Raw genomic sequence first — 20,978 nt, 5'->3', positions numbered from 1 at the left:
CAATAAAGCGTATCTTTGACAAGGGTAAGATAATTGCTATTTATTATTGATACGATTTTAAATTAAGGCCTTACTTTTTGTGATGCATACGTGTACATACATAATTATGATTAACATATACATGAACGTTAAAGATAAAAACATCATAACAAGTGATCAAAACATTGTTTCAGCACTTATGAACAACAAATCACGAAATTGGTCAAAATATATGTGTGTATAAAAATGGATGCCGGTCTTCCTATGAAACTTTTTTAACTGCACGCATAAAAACTGTGTTATTTGGATTTAAATAAACTTCAATAACTTAATGTTGTATGGTACAAAGGATTAAGCCTATACAATTCAGTAATTCGTAACATTCATTCAGTTATGTTCGCATAATGCTGTAACGTTTGACTAGTATTACTGCTATGGTATTTGCAGACAATGGGTCCAAACAAACGAAAAGTTATTGAAGTTGCAGCCTATCCGATGCGGTCGTCCCAGAAATCTGCCAGCAAATACAGAGGAAAGCGAATGACAGCTCTCCAAGAAGCCCATGTGCGGAGAGCTTTAGGAAGCGTATGTAAACATTACTATGCCTTTAAGAAAAGTAGCTAAAGAATATGGTTATTTCTCTGCATTTTTGTACACGGCGTCACAGTGGAGAAGTGAAGACGCATTCGCATTATCTCGCGCAGGCCGTCTGATTGACACCAATATGCAACAATTACAGATTTGATTGGTCATTGGTTTTAAAGCAGACACACAAATTTGGTTAAGATTTTGAAAGTTCTTGTAAAACTTTTACGCGAAAACTTATTATTCACGGAAAAATCAAGCGTCATGGTCAATTAAACAATAATTGTGGCGAAACATAAAGCGTAGTTGTGACAAGAATAAGGTAATTGTTTCATGTTTTGTTATTTAAACGATTTTAAAATCGGATATTACTTTGCGTGATACATACATCTATAGACATAATTATGAGTAACATATACATGTACTATAAAGATAAAAAAAATCATCACAAGTGATAAAGAATTGTTACATCAGTAATGAACAATCACTTACGCATATGTATGAAAAGATATGTGTATGAAAGTGGTACCGGCTTACAAATATTTTTTTTGTTAAAGCATGCATTTAAACTGTGTTATTTCGATTTTAAACTTCAGTTACTTATTAATGTATGGCTCAAAAGGATGAAAGCCACCCGAGTTGATATTTCTCACAACAATTCGGTTATCTCAACTGACCAGAATTGATCAGTATTCGTCAGATACATTCAAAAGCTTAACTCTTCAGCGTCTTAGCCACGCTGAGGCACACCGAGGCAGTTGCCTCGCCTAAAATGTGCAGAGCAATGTTGAGATTTTAAGGAAAAAAAGGAAAATTTCTGTCAAAGAATAAAATCTATATAACAACTTGAGGCATTTTAATGAATTTTAGACTCTATGATATTCACAAACAAATATTATCATTGAGTACAATTGGTTCATGTAGAGGCAGATAATTATTTGTATTTAATAACTTCAATTGATACCAATTGAAATGGCTAAGCAAAATGATTTGGAAAATTCGTATCTTAAACAAAGCGTCACACTGTACACTTCGATGCTGTAATCATGGTGGACATCGGAAAGTACCGAACTAGAATCGGGTGTTTGACGGCCAGGTATGGGTCTATTTTGGACTAGACACACTTCGGGTGGTTGGCGTTTTCGGCTTTATTGGTACTCACCTCTTTATGGCCAGCGTCGAGTTAAATCAGGGACCGTTTTAGGTGGTAAATATCTTTGTTTAAATTAGAATTTTCAAATTATGATATCCCGTGTATTAAACGTTTTTTATTTTAATTAAAAAGTTCAAGTCTTTTCTTTTTAATAGTGAATGTAGTTGATGATAGAACTGACAGAAAATGATGACACAGTGCTAAAACAAAATTTTACACAAGAAAATTGAAAAAATGGCAAACACATTTACTGATTTAAGTTCAATAGTTGTTCTCCTAATGAACATTAATTTGTCCCTGTGACACAATGGGTAATGCGTCATACACTGGATCCATTTGACGACTATTTTATTGTCACTGCGTTGGTTCGAACCCCAGTAGGTCCGTTTGTTTTTCCAAAAACTTAAAACACAGTTTATTCAGGGGTGGCGAAATCTCATAAAACTATACTTGTCCACGGACAACAATTAAGAAATTTAACTTGTCCGTTGCTGAACTACACTTGTCCGTTAAACTTAATGTTTATATAAATTATAAACGCATTTATTGTTATACCTACACATGTACCATTCTAATCAGATAAAATAGTGGTCAGTTTCTTAGAAAACTGATGATGGCAACGGTGTAATCCTCGTGGAAATTGTGCATTCCATGCGTAATATTGTCAAACCATTTTTTCATCACGTTAAGCGTTTTAACAAAGACTCGTTGAATTAATTACACACAACTGTAAACGTTTTGTTTTATTCTCAAATGAGCATAAGTAAATGTGTAATCCGACAAACACTTCTGAATTTTAATGACAGCCATTTCCATATGCAACGTAACTACCCGGCAATGCTCGAATTTGTATGAAATAACATGAGAAATAAATGATGCTAGAGTTTCGCCAAAATTTGGTATGGGAAGGTATAAAACCCGGAAATGTCCGGAAAACTCGGAATTCTTTTAGGTAAAACCCGGAAAAGGTACAAATGGTTATAAATGCATTATTATTCGTCCGATATAAATTATAATGGTACTGTTGGAAAGAAGAGCCTCCAAAGCTTTTAACGACACAAACATATTGTATGGCAGGGTCGGGGTCGGTCTGTAAATTGCGGTCAAAGTCCGTCTCCTTTTAGGGTTTTTTTCGCACACAAAAAATGCCGAATGGAAAACCCGGAAAAGGTAAAAGTGGTTTAGAGGAAACAGTTTTATTAATTCGATATTAATTATAATGGTACCTTTGTAAAGAGGATCCTGATAAGTGCCTACGAATGATTTTGATGTATATCTTATATTGAGGGTAAATAGTATATATGATGGCTTTTGATGTCGTGAGAGCAATTAGGAAACAAAAGCATGTGGTTTGACTATTTTCCCTCATGATCTTATTTCTGGAGTTAACTTATTATTTAATTAAAAACATGCGACGTTGTTTTTGTTTCATTTCATTGTGCCTTAGGAAGTTACAGTTATGTTGCTCTGTTGAACATACAACCATTGAGTAGTTGAATTGTGTAATCAAATTAAGCGTATTCTCTTTTATTGTAGTTTGATTGAAATTGTCATGCAATTAGGTTAATTAGTGTTTTGCTTTTGAAGGTTTTTTTTTCTTTTGGCAAAGTGTAATGTTTCGGCGCCCTTAAACCGGGTCTAAACCTCAGGCTATGCGTTGCTTTGCATTGGCCATGTTGATGCGGTGAACCCAGTGTGTGTCGTGTTTTTTGTCTTGTGTCTAATTAAATTGCAATTGGCCACATGCCTAAAATGACCGGCCTTGTTTTGACGATACAATAATTTCCTGCAGATGCAACTTGATATTAACGTTATTTATAAATGATATTGGACTCGAATCTGTTAGTTCATCCATAATACACAATTATTAAACAGCGTACATTCATCAGCATACTTCCCTAAACGTAATATGAAGCGATGTATCTTATTAGAATTTTCAAAACCCTATTGTGTGTGTTTCCAAAATAATCGTACATTATGATAGTATGACGATATTTTGTACAATCCTGACAGACGCGTTAACTAATTATATTTGTGTAAATTACTTGTATTGCCCTCTTTTCGTTATTATTGATGAAAACACGGAGCTTCATATCACGTTCGGTTACCTCTAGCGCCACCTCTGTTTGGAGCTGTATTATTTTTTAAGTCAACTATACTTCGAAGATTGTACTTGTAACCGATAGAAAAATGAAGATAAGTAAGTTTATATGTCTTTGACGATATCACAAGTCTCTTAAATGTAACATGTGGAAAACAGCAATTAAGATTAAAGAAACCTCAGCTAATGTAATTTACGTCATGCACAACACGTGTAAAACATTGCCCAATAACCTGGGTATTTGTGCCGATGTCGTTTGAACCGATAACGAACACAACAACCTGTAATGATGGTTAAATGTACAATGAACAGGATTTGATGTGAATAAAAGATAATATATCCCTTTTCCGTATATACAAGAGAAATTGAGAAAAGTAAGTTTCAGTCTCGTGAAAATGTGACATTTTATGTCGTGGGGACAAAGCGTATGAAGATCCTTATCGCGCAAGCATACCACCGCTTTAGTTTTACATGAAATCGGTGGGGTTATCACAGGGGAGGGGCGGAGGCGGGCACAAATCTTGACCAAAGCGTGACCAAACGATCGTTATTTGGGCATTCATAACGTTGAAAATAAGTGAAACGAGTGTGGTGCTTTATGAAAATTTCGGTTTGGGGGACTCAAAAAATGTATTTGAAAATCTTAACAAGTATTATCAAAGTACGGAATCCGGATAGTGCCATTAATAATCTCGTCCTCCTTTCATTACGGGCGATAGAACAAGTAATATCAAGAAACATGATGGTTTTAATGACGTTTCTATGGTGTTTATTTTTTTTTCAATAACAAATATGTGTCACTATGAGTTGTGTATTGGCTGCAGCGAATCTACCGTGTATCTCATTTCTGGAGAAGATCCTATCAGCAGCTAGGCCAGTGTTGACCAATTCACAATGAATTAACTAATAAGGATCTTGTGTATTCATTTTTGATACAGTGTATTCATGGCTCAAATCTTATTATTGTTGGTATGACACACCGTACTTTGTACGACTAAACAATGCAAATGACAATAAATCCAGAAACAGAAACTTAAGTGAAATGGCGAGTTGATACGGATTAAACTGTATATACATGTAGTTCAATATAAGTATTTACAAATATACACAATCGATCTTTAAAAAAATAACATGTTTTTGTTTTTATTTCGTAGTATTGTTCTGATATTCTAGATGTGTTTAGATCATCATATTTGCCAAACATTTACAGGGATATTTTTATGATATAATAGAATAACATTATCCCTTACAAGCGGGTTTTTAAATTGCCTCGATCAAAATTACATTCTCAACCTTATTCAACATATAAAGTATTGTGTTCTTTATTAATAAGGAAACATACATGCATTCCTAAATGAAAACTTTATTTTTAATATACTTTCTGTTTTTGACGGTAATAGCCGTTTTACTGCGACAGTGAATTGTTAGCATGAATTAGCTTTACACATAAGTATATAGCCTCTGTATGATGGAATTAGGTAGAGTCCGACAGATTCCTGTACAATTGAGGTTAATAGAGGCAAATATAACAAGGGCCAGAACTTCCTAAAAAATAGGCAATATATTACTTCCGGCATTAACGTACAACTGCATGTCGCCCTGAAGAATGTCCATGAGTATAAATGAAAATCCATTAAAATAATAAGAGGAGATGCGTTCACAAGAAATTATTCTTATACTAAGTATATTGAAAAAACAATGCAAGGGTCATTATTTCAGTTTAACGGTAAGCGATATTTAAATGTCAGAATAAAAGACGGGAGAGCTTTTGTCCGCCCCTATGAAATTGACGGGAGGGTTTTTATCCGGGTGCCTTATATCCCTATTATATGCATGTAAAGTGAAAATGTCGAAAGAAAAGCGTGTTGCACGAAAATCGACTTTAAATACTCCAAACTTAATTTTAGGGTCGGCGAGAAAAAAAAACGTAGGGTCGGGTTACCGGAAACAATTTTACGCTTTAAAACTGTACCTTTAAAACAGAAAATGTCATAATTTGGTAGGGAAATCAAACAACTTATACAAACCTACGGCGCACATCTTATATTGAAAAAAATACTTTTGCATATTTTAGGAACGTCATAAATTTTCCTTCACAACGATATTATTTTAATTCAAGTCGGTAGAAAATATTGCTTTTATAATTACTTTTATCTTTTCCGAATTTTACGCAAAACATAATTAGGCATTAGAAATCATAAAACTTTACCAACTTAGGACGCTAACAAGAGTGCTAATTTGATATTGTAAAACATTATTGTTGCATGTTTTACAAATCTTAGAGGGCCTATCTACTAGGATACCATTATAATATGGAAAAAATAATATAGCTTTTATAATCACTTAAACATAGGTTTTCCTTAAATGTCGGTATCTCTGTTTTTTGTATTATATATCCTGAAATGCGAATTTTTTAGCTGATTTGTTTGGTATAATTATCATGACGCTATGTTAAAAAATTAAAATTTTATTAAGAAAACATGTACATCACATGCGCAATTTTCTGGATGGACGGACTTTTTGACGTTACGTTATAGCATATTTTGATAATAACATGATTATAATATTGACACATCCTTTAAATGTTATTAACCTATACAATTACAACTATTAATGTAACACTTGATCAATATCAAATTTCGTATTTTGCATGGTTTGTTTTTGAATACACGTTTAAAAACAACAAATAAAATAAGTTGTAAATAAAATTAGTTTAACAAAAGACAAACACATACCATATCTCCAGGTTATTTTCAAAACTGTGTTGACGGCCATTACTACGAAAGTTTTTAAATGAAATAACGAAATAAATCATGAACTTCTTCCATTTAGCTTTTGTTTTGACAGTTTTATTATCTTATATTGATTCAAACCAAGTTATACATGAACAGCACATTCGTCTTTAAATACTACTTGTATGTATACGCTGCCCTGTATCTTTTTGAGCAACAGTATTTAAAAGTATTTTATTAAAATAATAGACTTGCAAAACCAGCATAGTTGTTGATAACCTGTCATCAGGCTAACGGAGTTCACATTTTGCAAATGCTTTTTGTGTTTTGACCTGTTTGGTCAGTCATCCTGGTTATTCACAATATCATGAGGCGTTTATGACACAAAGGTTGCATTATATCAAACCATTCAGAACAGTAGTATTTTGTTATAACGTATTGGGTTGCTGGTTACATGGTTAACACGTACTACAGTAATTTTAAAATGGTATCAACGCCATTGATAAGACATAAAGCATTAGGAAGACTAGCAAGCACTGATTAACAAAGTATAAAAATGAAGTTTCTTGAAACATTACACGTGTTTATATTTGCGTACACAACCGGATTTAAAAGCGGAATATTGTGAGTAAAACGCCGAAATATAGTGCTGACATAATTAGTTTGTTTACCAAATACCTCCGCTCAATATTTACGCCATTGCTTTCGGATTGGCCAAACGCGTCCAATTATTTCGTATCATATGATCAATTGTTCAAGTTATCTTCTTTGTGAGGGAAAACCATTTTCTTTCCTGTTTACGTCTAATTTGGTGTTTATTCTCAATATAATCTTCCGGTCTTTACATCCATGCCAGTTGGATTTGAATGAATTTTCTTCCTGTTCAATTGTGTCGTATCATATGATCAATTGTTCAAGTTTTCTTCTTTGTCAGGGAAAACTATTTTTCCTGTTTACGTGTTATTTGGTGTTTTATCTCAAAATAATATTCCGGTCTTTACATCCATGTCAGTTGAATTTGAATGAATTTTCCTCCTGTCTTGTTTAGTTTCCGGTTTGAATTATAAAATTGGAAAACCGATCAAGCACACGCGAGGAAGTTGTACTTCAGGAAGTAGTGTGATTTTGCTGTAAATGTATAAACGGGCAGTACCCGGCTCAAAATAACCACCCGAATATATGTTGTATTCGTCTTTATTATTATACGAATTCCATGTCACTGAAACATATATAAACATGGTATCAGACACTATATTATTATATGCAAAGTAACAAATATATAAAACATATCATGTGTGGCCTTTAACAAGTTACAATGAAATATATATAAAAGATCTGGTAACATGATAAATGGTACATATACAGCATAAACATACAATTACATGAGATCTCAACTCTTTCTCGTTCTCACTTACCATTTGTGGAATGTGTACGGAACTCTCTCTCAATCTTATACAATTCTCTGCGGGTGCTGTGCTACTGCTGCAAATAAGATTATACATGTGAAGAGTATGGGAAACTGTGAATTATAGGAATCGTTAGCACGTTTAGGATGGCAATGCTGCTTTTCTGAATTTAACCTAATTACTTATCAAATATGAGTTATATCAACTCACAACATAAATACAACTCAATGCAAATACAAGAAAGAGTAAATGCAAACAGGTAGAAATAGAACTAACCTTATATTGAAGTAATGGCAACTCTGTACTATAAATGTACATCTTAAAAGTAGATGTGTACAGCTCTGTGTTCAAGTTAGAAGTGACCAGAAGACAAAGGAAAGAGCGGGAAAATAACTGGTCAAGCCTGACTGAACAATTATATAAACTGGACATGTGTAACTCACATGCTTGACTGACTTTAACTCTAAGACTGGCCACAGGAGCACAGCTTAATAAGTAACCCAGGTAAACACAATGCGTTATATGGAAATAATAACATTTAAAACAGAACACATGAACAGAATCCGTGAAATGAATATTTCAACCCTGTTACAGACTTCCCTAGCCCGAAAAATGATGTCCTCATCATAACAAACCAAGAAGAAAACAAAATTGTCATGTCACAGTAAAAACAGAATCGTCCGTCAACAAATAACCTTTCTATACAAAATAGATACAATACCTATCTATCTCACTATACTGTTTATAATAACAGCATTGTACAAGCAAGAACAACATACTTTATCGAAACTACATCCACTAGTTATACTACTGAATAACTGATACATACTTACCTTACATAAATGTATAAATATGATTCTGACTCTTTTCCTCCTGCTCTTCAGAACTGTGTCCTCACATTAAAATAATACATTAAAAAAATCAATTGATACTATATGCAATATCAGCAATTCACATTGTTAATAAGAAAGTTACAAAAATAACATCACGTCACTCGCATGAAAACTCACTGAAATTTATTTCAGAGATAACTCTTTCTGATAATTATTAATCAGAATAATACTGCCCGAACTTTGCAAAAAAAAAAAACAACAACATCTGATATAAAATACACACAAAATACATACACAATATTGTTTAAAATATGTTAAAACAAATTTTTAATGAAAATTTCACTGAAAAATACTAGAAACCATACGTCCAGCTGTCTTACTGTCTAATTGATTTAAAACACCTGAGACAATCAATTTATTTAATGCCTCAAACCTGGCATCTTGTGGTCTTGGTACCACACAAGCATTCATCTGGTAATCCTTATACCGATCTGGAGGTCGTCTCTCTCTGACAGATTGTCTTGGTTTTGGTGTTGGAGCTCTAGTATCCGATGTAGATGTCTCTGTCCTTATCGGTTGTGCTTCATCCATTTCTATAGGGACTTCAATTTCTTCTTGATTATTATTATCTTGATCTTGTATAGGGTATTCAGTAATGTCTGGTTCTTCAGTAATGTCAGCTTCTTGCGACAAATCTACTTGATGAGGTACGTTTTCAGGCATCTCTTCTTCGTTGTTCTCTTCTTCATTCCCTGCTGTAGATTCAGGAACATCTTCAACAACGTCATCTACTCTATCCTCTGCTTGTATTAATTCTTCCCTATCTTCGTTTCGTTGTTCTCCGGGAACTTCACTAGAAATATCATCTCTGTCTTCTATCCTCAATTCTTCTGTAGACATATCTATGTTTTCCGTCCTTGATTCTTCTCTAGACATATCTATGTCGTCAGCTAGGATATGGGCGTCCCCACCTCTTGAAAAATATACAAGATCTCCTGCATCAGACTCATCCTCATCATCGTCTTCCATCTTTTCTACTTCTTTGGATGCATCCATGGTCTTCTTGTCTGATAATTCTTCTACTTCTTCTTCTGCTACGTCTACAGGTATGCTGTTACCTGAAGTAGTCTCCTGATTATCCCGGAACTCTTCTGCTTCATCCTGATTAACCAACAGGCGCAGATGATTCCTGTGCAGAGTTTTCTCCTTACCTGATTCTGACCTGACACGATAGACTGGTATATGGTCATTTACTTGTTCTAGGACAGTAAAAACTTCCTCTTCAAACTTATCTACCAGTTTGTGTTTTCCTTCAGTATGGGATAGGATTTTTACAAGAACCTTATCCCCTACTTGAACTCTTGCTGCTCGAGCTTTCATGTCATAATACTTCTTTTGCTTACCTTTGGCATTTTCTACATACTGTTCAACTATTTCTCTTGTCCTCTTCATTCTCATCTTTAAATGTTCAATGTAATCTTTGGTTTCTTTGGTCTTGAATTCTGATGTTACTTGTTCAAACTTGGTGTCCATGGGTAATTTTGCTTTACGTCCGAACATTAATTCGAAAGGTGATACTCTTGTCGATTCGTGTGGAGTACAATTGTAGCAAAATACCAGATGCTTAATGTAATCAGTCCAATGTTTCTTCTGATCATTCTCTAATGTTCCAAGCATGCCTAGTAATGTTCTATTAAATCTTTCTGGAGTTCCGTTTCCTTGAGGATGGTAAATAGAAGTATGAGTTTTCTTTGTATTGGTTAATTTGCAGAGCTCTTTGATTATCTGTGATTCGAAATTGGCTCCTTGGTCAGAGTGTAAAGTTGTTGGAATACCATACTGAACAACAAAATTGTTATAAAAGGCTTCGGCGGTTGTTTTCGCTGTCTGGTTCTTTGTCGGAATGGCCATGGCAAATTTGGTATAATGATCCGTTATCACTAGGATGTTACTATGTCCTTTAGATGGTTCAACTGACAGAAAGTCAAAGCACACTAATTCTAATGGATAAGTTGTATTCACATTAATCATTGGTGCCCTTGTATTCACTGTTGTCTTTCTCCTTAAACATCGATTACATCCTGTGACATGTTTCTCCACATCTGTTGTAATTCCTGGCCAAAAATAGCGTTCTCTCAGTAATCTTAGTGTCCTATCTCTTCCAGGGTGACCACAGTCGTCATGAAATCCTTCTAGTATTTCTCTCTTATAGCAGTTTGGTATAACGAGTTGTTCAATAATCTCTTCATTCTCATGTAAATTCCTGTACAGAATGCCTCTCTTTATGATAAAGTTTTCAAAGTTCTTTTTCATTATGATATCTCCAGGTAGAGTATTAAATTGGGGTAGGGTCTTGTCTATAGTTGCTATTCTCCACTTTTCAATTAATTGATCTTGTCTCTGTGCTTTCCTAATTTCTCTTAATTCAAGCTGTGCTATAGGTTGCATTGGTGTTTCTGTAGCTTCTATGATGTTGAGTGACAATGCTGGTAGTGTGTCAATGAGTGCTGGTGTTATGTACTTGCAAATTGTTTTCACTGTGCTGTTGTCTATTTTGATGTTTTCATGTTGTTGTTGGTCTATGATTTTGTGGTGAGGATATCTGCTGAGTGCATCTGCATCTGTGTTGTTTCTGCCTGCCCTGTATATGATGTCAAAGTTGTAATTGCCCAAATCTGATGCCCATCTTTGCCCTGTTGCGTCTAATTTCGCTGTAGTGAGAATGTAAGTGAGTGGATTGTTATCTGTGAGTAATGTAAAGTGAGTGTTGGTTAAGTAATCTGAAAACTTTTCGGTGACTGCCCATTTTAATGCCAAAAATTCTAATTTGAAAGCTGCGTAGTTTGATTCTGATTTACTGAGTGACCTGCTTGCATATGCTATGACGTGTTTGGTGTTGTCGTGATGTTGTTGATATAGCACAGCTCCTAAACCCTTACCTGATGCATCCGTGTGTACTTCAAACGGTAAGTTGAAATCTGGATATGCCAGAACTGGAGGTGTAGACAGAATTTCTTTCAGATTAGTAAATATATCTTCTTCAGTGTCTGTCCATTTCCATTCCTTCAGTGGTTTCTTCTGTCCCTTCTTTGCTTTGGTTGGTGGTAACAGATCATTCAACGGTCTCGTAATTTTGCTAAAGTCTTGAATAAATCTTCTGTAATATCCAGCAAATGACAAAAAACTTCTCAATTCTTCTGGTGTGCTTGGTGATGGCCAGTTTCTGATCTTGTCTATCTTACTTGGGTCAGTTTCAATTCCTTTACTACTCACAATGTGTCCTAGGAAAGCTATCTTTTCTCTGAAGAATTCACATTTTTCAGGAGCTAGTTTCAAACCAAATTCCCTTAATCTGTCAAAAATGGTGTTTATGTTATGTAGGTGTTCCTCAAAAGTTTTACTAAAGATGATAAGGTCGTCCAAATAAATAACGCAGATCTTCATATTCAAATCTCCTAGCATTTCCTCTGAATTTCTTTGAAATGTTGCTGGGGCATTTGTCAATCCGAATGGCATTTTTCGGAAGTGGTAAAACCCTAGTGCTCCTACTGTAAAGGCTGTTCTTTCCTTATGCTCCTCCTCAATTTCAATTTGATGATAACCTGATTTCATATCCAACGTAGAAAAATACATCGCCCCCTGTAAACAATCAAAAACGTCTTCTATTCTGGGAAGGGCATAGGAGTCTTTAATAGTCTTGGCATTAAGATTTCTAAAGTCTATACACATTCTGAGTGTTCCATTCTTCTTCCTAACAAGAACTACTGGTGATGCCCATGGAGATTTGGATGGTGTTATTATACCGCATGAAAGTAACTGTTCCAGATGTGCTCTAACCTCTTCAACCATGTTAGGTGGTATCCTGCGATGTCTCATTTTAAATGGCGTTTCGTCATGTAGATTTATTCTATGTTTGGTTTTCGTACACGTTCCTATATCTGTGTCAGAAGTTGAAAATAAATCCTTGTGTTTTTGAAGAAGTGTTTTTAATTGTTCTCTTTGTTCAGGTGTTAAAATGTTGTCTTTGTCGATGTCCAAGCTTTCTATCAATGCCTCTTGTCTTCTCTTCAAATCTTCCTCTTCCTTCAGGTGTCTCCTTGTTGTATCATCTTCAATGTCAACTGGCTGTAGCTCTGCAATGATGGCTCTGGGTGCTATTGTAACTGTATTATAGGTGACGTTAGATAACTCCACTACATACTCATTCTTCTTAAAGTCATAATTCACGAGAGCTGGTCCGATGTCAATGAAGTCAGGAAGTGATGAATCTCCTGTCACTGATATCAATGCATTACATTCACTGTATGGTAGTTTTCTATAAGCTGTCACTGGTATATGTTTGGTTTGATTTGGTCCTATGGTAATCTTCTGTTCAGTAGCACATCTCAGTATAGCCAGACAATTCTTGTTTCTACTAAGTGCTTTCTCTCTTATTACTAAACATCTAAAGCTTAAAAACCATGGAGTATGTAAATTAGCCTTCTGTAAAAATTGTTCACCAAAATTATCTTTGCAGTCTTGTAGTAATGTTTTCAATATGTTTGTTCCTAGAATTATTGGAGTTCTTGCAGAGTATTTCGTATCTGGTGATATCAAAAAGAGACATTGCTTTGAGGTTGCTTTCTCCAATCCATTTTCAATACTAATGGTAGCTTCTATACATCCTAAGTATGGGAGTTGTTGACCATCAGCGCATTCTATGTTGATCATTTCTGTCAGTGGCTCTAATTCAGTATCAGCTAAGTGTTCTTTATAGAATGTTTCAGATATAATACTTACGCATGATCCAGTGTCCAAAAGAGCTGTGGTTGTATTGTTGTTAATATTCAGGTTGACTTCATTCACATCTCCAACTAGTTGAGGGTCTTTCTTAGTCTCTGGTGTGCTCCTCTCCGACCCGGCGACTGGAGCACAAACTAGTTTTGGGCACTCCCTAGCAATGTGTCCACGTTGATTGCAGTGGTAACAGGTGGGCATAAACGTGGTTGATGACAGTGGCCTTGATGGTTCCCTTCTTGTTGTTCCTCTGAAACCCCTCTGATCTGGCCGGAAATGTCTATCATAACCGTGTTGTCCACGCCGAGCACCTCTGCTGATAAATGGTGTGTACTGGTTCTCTGACTGACCTGTTACTTTCTCTCTTTCTAATCTATCGATTCTTTCATTCAACCTTTTGAGTTGTGACAGGACCTCAGTCAATTCTGGTGCTGTTGTATTTACCGCAGGGTTGGCTGGCTTTGTTGTCTCTCTTTTCTCCTCTCTATCTTCAGACTCCATCTTTCTTAGATAGATTTTAAAGGCGTCATAATCATGTTCTGTTTCAAACTTGTAAGCTGCCTGCTGCCTGAGTTCCTTCTTCAATCCTTGGTATAAGACCCCTTTAATTATATTGTCATCCTTCTTAATACCCCCCAAAGAAACTGCCTTGTCGTACAAGTCTTCAAGCTTAGAAGAAAATGATGCAATGGACTCTGCAGGTTGCTGGGAACAATTGTAAAACTTTCTTAGAATAGTTTCCTTCGTTTCAACATTTCCATATGTACTCTCCAGCTTCCACATAACTTCATTCACTGTAACCTTTGTTCCTAGTCGTCTTAATATGTCAGCCACATCTTCTTTGGCAGCCTTTCTTATTCCAAATAATATTTGCTCTTCTCTGAATATCCTATCAGCCATCAAAGACTGAACTTCAAACTTGAAACTCTCCCAACTGGCTTCTCCTTTTCCACTAACCCCTCCAAAGGTTGATATCCTGGGGTAGCTACTACTATTGAAGGTTCTGTCATCCCCATATCTTCTTTCCTCAAAGGTTCTTCTGTCTTCAAAGTGTCTTCTGTCTTCAAAGTGTCTTCTGTCCTCAACATATCTTAAAGTATCAGCTGACCTATACCTATCTTCAGCCTTTTCCCGACATCTATATGTGGACATAAATTTGATTAAGTCTTCTGTATTTTCAATTTCAGGCTTAACATCAAGCTTCTTAAATGCTTCAAGCAATTTCCTATCTTCCTCTGTAATATCCTGACCTCCTTCTTCTTGAACAGTCTCCATAATCTTCCCTTCACTTGATGCCATGTTCATTTAACTTCAAATTCAACTTTCAATTATCAGTGATTTAATGCAACCTATCAATTAATCAATTAATTAATTCTGTCAAATAATCAATTCATGTCAACTTCAAAGTCAATAGTTTCCGAAGAAATAATGATAACCCTTCCAAGTATATTGTGTTTCAAAGAAACACTAATCTCTTCCAACATACATAGTATAATATAGCTTAGGCCAAATAAAGTTCAAAGTAAGTTAAATGCTACCCAAAATTCAAAGTTGCTGCCAATAAAACAACAAACAAACACCTCACTGATGTCAGTATTGCATCAACTCAACCTTAAGTTCAACCAAATAAATCCTCAAAGACTAATTAAGTTGCAATTCAAAGTGAACTTCTATAAAATCAATTCAAAGTATAAGTACAAACAAATGAATCCACTTTAAATCAAATTCAATAAGTGGAAACACCAGTTAAATCACTTTTGCACTGTCTGAAAGTCAATCAATAATCACCAAGTATAATGAATAATAAATAAATCACTTGTGCGCAAACGGATCCTGGACTAAGAATATTATCACAAAGTATAAAAAAAAATAAAGTTAAGATACAAGTAAATTAATTGACCCACAATGAACCAATCAATCAAGTATCACAACTAAAACAAAACATCAAATTCAAACTTCAAAGTATGAACAGTGATGCACTTTCACACAATTTCAGCAACGTTCAAACTAATTCGGTCACAAAAGCACAAACCCAAAATTGAATGAACTGAAAAATAGACTCCAAAGTACAAGAACAAGCTAACACACTATTGCGTCAACTTAAGTCACAACTAAACATGCACAACTTCAATCACCTATATCAAACAGAACTTCAACACACTATGTGTAAATGGAATGCAATGCAAATGAAAATAATTAATTATCCAAAATGCCCAAGAATAATTCCAAATAGGATATGAAATGAAATTAACTAAGTATTTCCATCCGTAAACTGCAAGGAAGAACCTAAAAATCAAAGTCCAACTTAGAATAATACAATATAAATAAAACCAAATATTTCAAATAAAACCTAAGTATCAATAATAAATGAAAATATTTCACAAAAAAATAAAGAAGTTTAAATAAGTGTTCAAAATAATTTCAAATTAAATTCAAATGAATAAATTGCACCAAGTATTTTAATTCAAATCACTCAACCTACACTGTGTTATAAGTATTAACTTCAGAAATATTAAACGCCAAAATAAAAATGCAATGCCCTGAGACAAATCAAATTAACTAAAATAACAACCAAAGAAGCCGACCACAAATGTGTAAACAGATTTACCTGATATCAGCTCACACGGGAGACATCTGTCCAAAACAGACCTTACCTATATGTACATGTACTACTACACTGTGTTGAGAATTACTACTCTACTACAACTTCCATATAAGGTAAAATAATAGTCACATGGTCTGTCAGTGAAAAAAAAAATTCAGTCATGTGTCAACCAATGAAAACCAAGGAAGCGATGATATCCAAACTCAGTATGCAAATTAGGGAATTCTATATCCAATCAAAACCAAATCATGTATAATCAAGGTGAACAAGTGTAACCTGATGTACTGTTAGCAATGCATAAACTCAGGAATGCAGCAAATCAAAACAAACACTCACACAGTAATAAAATGGAATACAATGGACTAAATAGAATTAAGGCCAAAATGTAAAAGGGCTGGATAAAGGTATGGACACTGGGAAAGGGATTATATGAGAATTTATAGAATAAAGAGGTTAAAGGGATAGCAATGAGTTGGTTACAAAATTAATGAATTTATAATCACTTTATGAATAAATTCAAAATAGCAGCATTTCAATGTTTTTAGTAACTGTTGATAAAGGATGAAGAATAGATCTTATAAAGATGTAACCGTCACCAAGTAATTAGAGCAATCAATTATATTAGGTAAACAAATAATATATTCTCTCTCTCACTCACATACATATACTCACGGTTACGAAGAAAGGTGAAGAATACACATATGCTGAATATAGGCCACAAATGATTAAAAGTCTGAATACACGATAACTATTTAAATATGTCCACTTCACAATTGTCCACACGGTAGGTACACGATATTGCACTATAAATCCTCGGAAATGTTCTATATACACGGTTAAACGACTCCCACTTCCGCTACGTCCTCAACGACCCGTCCAATAAGACTCTTCCTACGTACGCTCAGTCCTCAACGACCCTTCCACGACTTCTCCGCTTTCCACGGGCCGCCATCTTCCTCTCGGGTCCGCAAAACACGTTGGGCGCCAAATATAAACGGGCAGTACCCGGCTCAAAATAACCACCCGAATATATGTTGTATTCGTCTTTATTATTATACGAATTCCATGTCACTGAAACATATATAAACATGGTATCAGACACTATATTATTATATGCAAAGTAACAAATATATAAAACATATCATGTGTGGCCTTTAACAAGTTACAATGAAATATATATAAAAGATCTGGTAACATGATAAATGGTACATATACAGCATAAACATACAATTACATGAGATCTCAACTCTTTCTCGTTCTCACTTACCATTTGTGGAATGTGTACGGAACTCTCTCTCAATCTTATACAATTCTCTGCGGGTGCTGTGCTACTGCTGCAAATAAGATTATACATGTGAAGAGTATGGGAAACTGTGAATTATAGGAATCGTTAGCACGTTTAGGATGGCAATGCTGCTTTTCTGAATTTAACCTAATTACTTATCAAATATGAGTTATATCAACTCACAACATAAATACAACTCAATGCAAATACAAGAAAGAGTAAATGCAAACAGGTAGAAATAGAACTAACCTTATATTGAAGTAATGGCAACTCTGTACTATAAATGTACATCTTAAAAGTAGATGTGTACAGCTCTGTGTTCAAGTTAGAAGTGACCAGAAGACAAAGGAAAGAGCGGGAAAATAACTGGTCAAGCCTGACTGAACAATTATATAAACTGGACATGTGTAACTCACATGCTTGACTGACTTTAACTCTAAGACTGGCCACAGGAGCACAGCTTAATAAGTAACCCAGGTAAACACAATGCGTTATATGGAAATAATAACATTTAAAACAGAACACATGAACAGAATCCGTGAAATGAATATTTCAACCCTGTTACAAATGTATAATATTGCCTCATAAGCTCACCTGAAAATACGTCATAGTGTTATTAGTCAGTCGTAATTGTATGTAGTGAGGTCTACCATTCAACTCGATTGAAACCACAGCGGTGTTTTAAAACAGTATTTTAATATATAATTTTCATTTTTGCAGATGAAATAAGCCAGAAAATGTAATGTTCAAATTATACAATATATATATGTGTTTTATACCCAATGACTATTTTACCGTCTTTGTTCAACTTTAATATAAATTGTAGTTGATTCAAACTGAACACTTCACCCAATCAACGGAACTGTACGTAATCTAACTCGGCTTTCGGCTTTTCACGTCCCAACGTCCCGAAGTTTGTGAGTCTAGAAATTAAGTAAGGTAGGAGCGATGTGACACACTCTGGGTTTTCCGGACATTTCCGGGTTTTATACCTCCCCTTTGGTATTAATAATGCATTTTATGATTTAAGACGAACGTTCAACATTTAGATACGGAATGAACGAGCAAACCAGTCTGTACACTGCCTATTAAACAGACGGGCCGAATGTTGAAAATGCTGCATGCTAGCCTCCTGGTCTCTTATCATGCTTATAGAATAAGCGAGACCACTGTGCAGGAGAGTGCCGATATTTTAGCTTGATTGCTCCGCAAATAGCACTGACAATGTTATCGGGTGTCAACATCCGGTTTTGTAAAACTTAATAACGGCTTTAATACAATCTATTTTTTTTTGTATTTCTCAACCCGACTTGTTGTCCACGGACAACTTAATTGAAAAAAGTCAGTTGCCCGGACAAGCAAATGTACGACTCGGGCAACTCGGACATTTGATTTCGCCACCCCTGAAGTTTATGGTAACATAATCCAAAATTGACAATAAACTTGTAGCAGATTTTTTGTTAACTTTATTGATACTAAACGGCCATATGTAGCGTCCACGATTCCGATGATTTAGGTATAAAATGTGGTTTAAATGGCCTTTAAAACGCACCAGAGACGTTCAAGGTATACAAAAAATCCGGGGGGGGGCATGCCCTCGAACCCCCCTAGAATGACCTAAGATACTGCCTCGGCTAAAATTTGAGTCTGGCTACGCCATTGCTCTTCCATACTGATTTTTGCAAGAATTGTGCCAAACAATGCTAAAAGCATCCCAAATACGAAACCTACCCTTATAACATATACGATATCAATACGAAACAAACATGGCTGCGTGTGTAAAACATGCATTACAACTGTACATACACGACACACTATTCACGAGCTTACAATAATCAAGTCAATTTCATATACAAATAAAGATGGCTGCGCCCATGAATTAAACGTTAAAGGCTCATAACAGGTGACGATCCGTAATTATTACCGATTTTTAAATACTTTTTGCATATTTATATATAAAGGTTATCAAAAAGCAATATATATATATATATATATATATATATATATATATATATATATATATATATATATATATATATATATATATATATATATATATATATATATATATATATATATATATGAATCGCGCCATGAGAAAACCAGCACAAATGACAACATTTTCGATTTTTACTTTTTTTCATTTTCGTTATCTACGTTCTTTTCCGGTTCCATATATGTTTAAAATGTCATACTTTTCCAACTATAACCTAACCTAATTTACATTTACGTTAACCCGTGTGAGTCTAAAGTGAGCGTCATTACGTCGTTATTTTGACGTCGCGTCATATTTCATTTTATTTTCGAACTCACTTCGTTCGTATTTTATTTGTAAATGTCCGTTATCATTATTTAAAATTCTAATCATGTTTTATACCGATGACGTAAATGTGTTACTGTTTGGTTATGTCATATAATATGTTAATATTATTTGATGGTTTCTCTTCACGAAAATAAATAACGCAGTTCGTTGGATAATTTAAATGAAATCGGAATGTTGATATATTTTTGTTATACAATCAAACGTACAAAATCCATTATACATTAACAATAACTGGTTACATCAACCCTTAGCACAGGTAGAACAATAAAACATGTCACATTCTGTCTAATACGCGAAGACTTCCTGACCCCGAGCTGACAAAAGGGGTCGCACGTTATCACGCAAGTAGTCGCGCCGTGCTGCAGATATTCCAGGAGCGAGCAGCTGCACTGGACGGTCGGTGTTCGTGAAGAGGAAACCTGGGTTATTCAATAAACACAAAGAGGTCTCTTCACCATCGCTGCATGTCTTCGCCATGACAACGCCGGGGTCAGCAGATGACATTCGAAAGTACTGATATTTCCTGAAGTGGAAGGACACATTTTATTATTTGTATTTTGTCCAAATCAGTAGGATTGTTATTAAACTATTTGCGTTTAAAAAAAACAGTAAATTATATGTAATGTAATAACTGCTACATACCGTATGTCAGGTAGCGCATTGAAGTGTTCGCCTATGAACGACCTCCAGTAACGAACTGCAGCGTTAGTGCTGCTCGATCCGTCCACAACGGCTTCCAACTCGTTCATTGTCTCTACGTCGCTTCGTCTGTAAGCCTTTTTAACACAGGCAAACCCGCTGTCTACGTGACAACGCGCGTGGCCTAAAACATAATAATAAGTCTTAAATTATTTTTTGTTATAAAATAAAAGTGTTATGACTAATAGTATGATTGTTTTATATGGATAAGTAAACACAAACATATTTTCTTTACCGGGAATCTGCATCAGGAACTCGATAGTGTCCTGCTGACCTGTCATGACACGCCACAAGAAATATCCAATCACGTACCTATTGTTATTCTGTCCTGAACAAGAATAACGCGCATATTGTATTCAGTTATAAATAGACACTTGGAAATTTTCCAAGCATTGTGTTTTTTTGTAAAAAAAATCGAATGTATAAATAATATCACTTTTTTATTTTTTAGGCGTTAATTCGGATCACCCGTGTGGTATTTTCGTTCAAAAAAGCGTATTA

At 34.9% G+C, this 20,978-nt stretch overlaps 2 protein-coding genes across 8 annotated transcripts in view; one reads left to right on the top strand and one right to left on the bottom strand.

The window, feature by feature from the left end:
• LOC127841681 (uncharacterized) overlaps positions 1–20,978 on the top strand; it is a 255,857-nt gene that overhangs the window by 224,292 nt on the left and 10,587 nt on the right. For both annotated transcript variants that reach the window (XM_052370739.1, XM_052370729.1), the window contains one exon: positions 427–564. In XM_052370739.1, coding sequence (XP_052226699.1) covers positions 427–564 — 138 coding nt within the window. The remainder of the gene's footprint in view (positions 1–426; positions 565–20,978) is intronic.
• LOC127841680 (uncharacterized) lies at positions 7,679–18,015 on the bottom strand. 6 transcript variants are annotated; one of them, XM_052370728.1, is made up of 3 exons: positions 8,233–15,736; positions 7,966–8,032; positions 7,679–7,769 (listed from the first exon to the last, which is right to left on the bottom strand). In XM_052370728.1, the coding sequence occupies exon 1, from the start codon at positions 14,868–14,870 to the stop codon at positions 9,129–9,131; it is 5,742 nt and encodes a 1,913-aa protein (XP_052226688.1). In that variant the 5' UTR covers positions 14,871–15,736; the 3' UTR covers positions 7,679–7,769; positions 7,966–8,032; positions 8,233–9,128. The 6 variants fall into 6 exon arrangements, 5 of the variants coding, with proteins under 5 accessions (XP_052226688.1, XP_052226687.1, XP_052226684.1 ...); XM_052370727.1 differs by having other exon boundaries at positions 8,790–15,736; XR_008031201.1 differs by lacking the exons at positions 7,679–7,769; positions 8,233–15,736 and adding exons at positions 16,843–17,241; positions 17,438–18,015 and having other exon boundaries at positions 7,776–8,032.

The sequence above is a fragment of the Dreissena polymorpha genome, chromosome 8 (assembly GCF_020536995.1).
Source record: "Dreissena polymorpha isolate Duluth1 chromosome 8, UMN_Dpol_1.0, whole genome shotgun sequence".
Taxonomy (NCBI): Eukaryota; Metazoa; Mollusca; class Bivalvia; order Myida; family Dreissenidae; genus Dreissena; species Dreissena polymorpha.
This window is presented reverse-complemented; position numbering and strand designations above follow the sequence as displayed.

Excerpts from the sequence above, each read along its gene's own strand:
- LOC127841680 (XM_052370724.1), bottom strand. The coding sequence starts at position 14,870 with ATGAACATGGCATCAAGTGAAGGGAAGATTATGGAGACTGTTCAAGAA.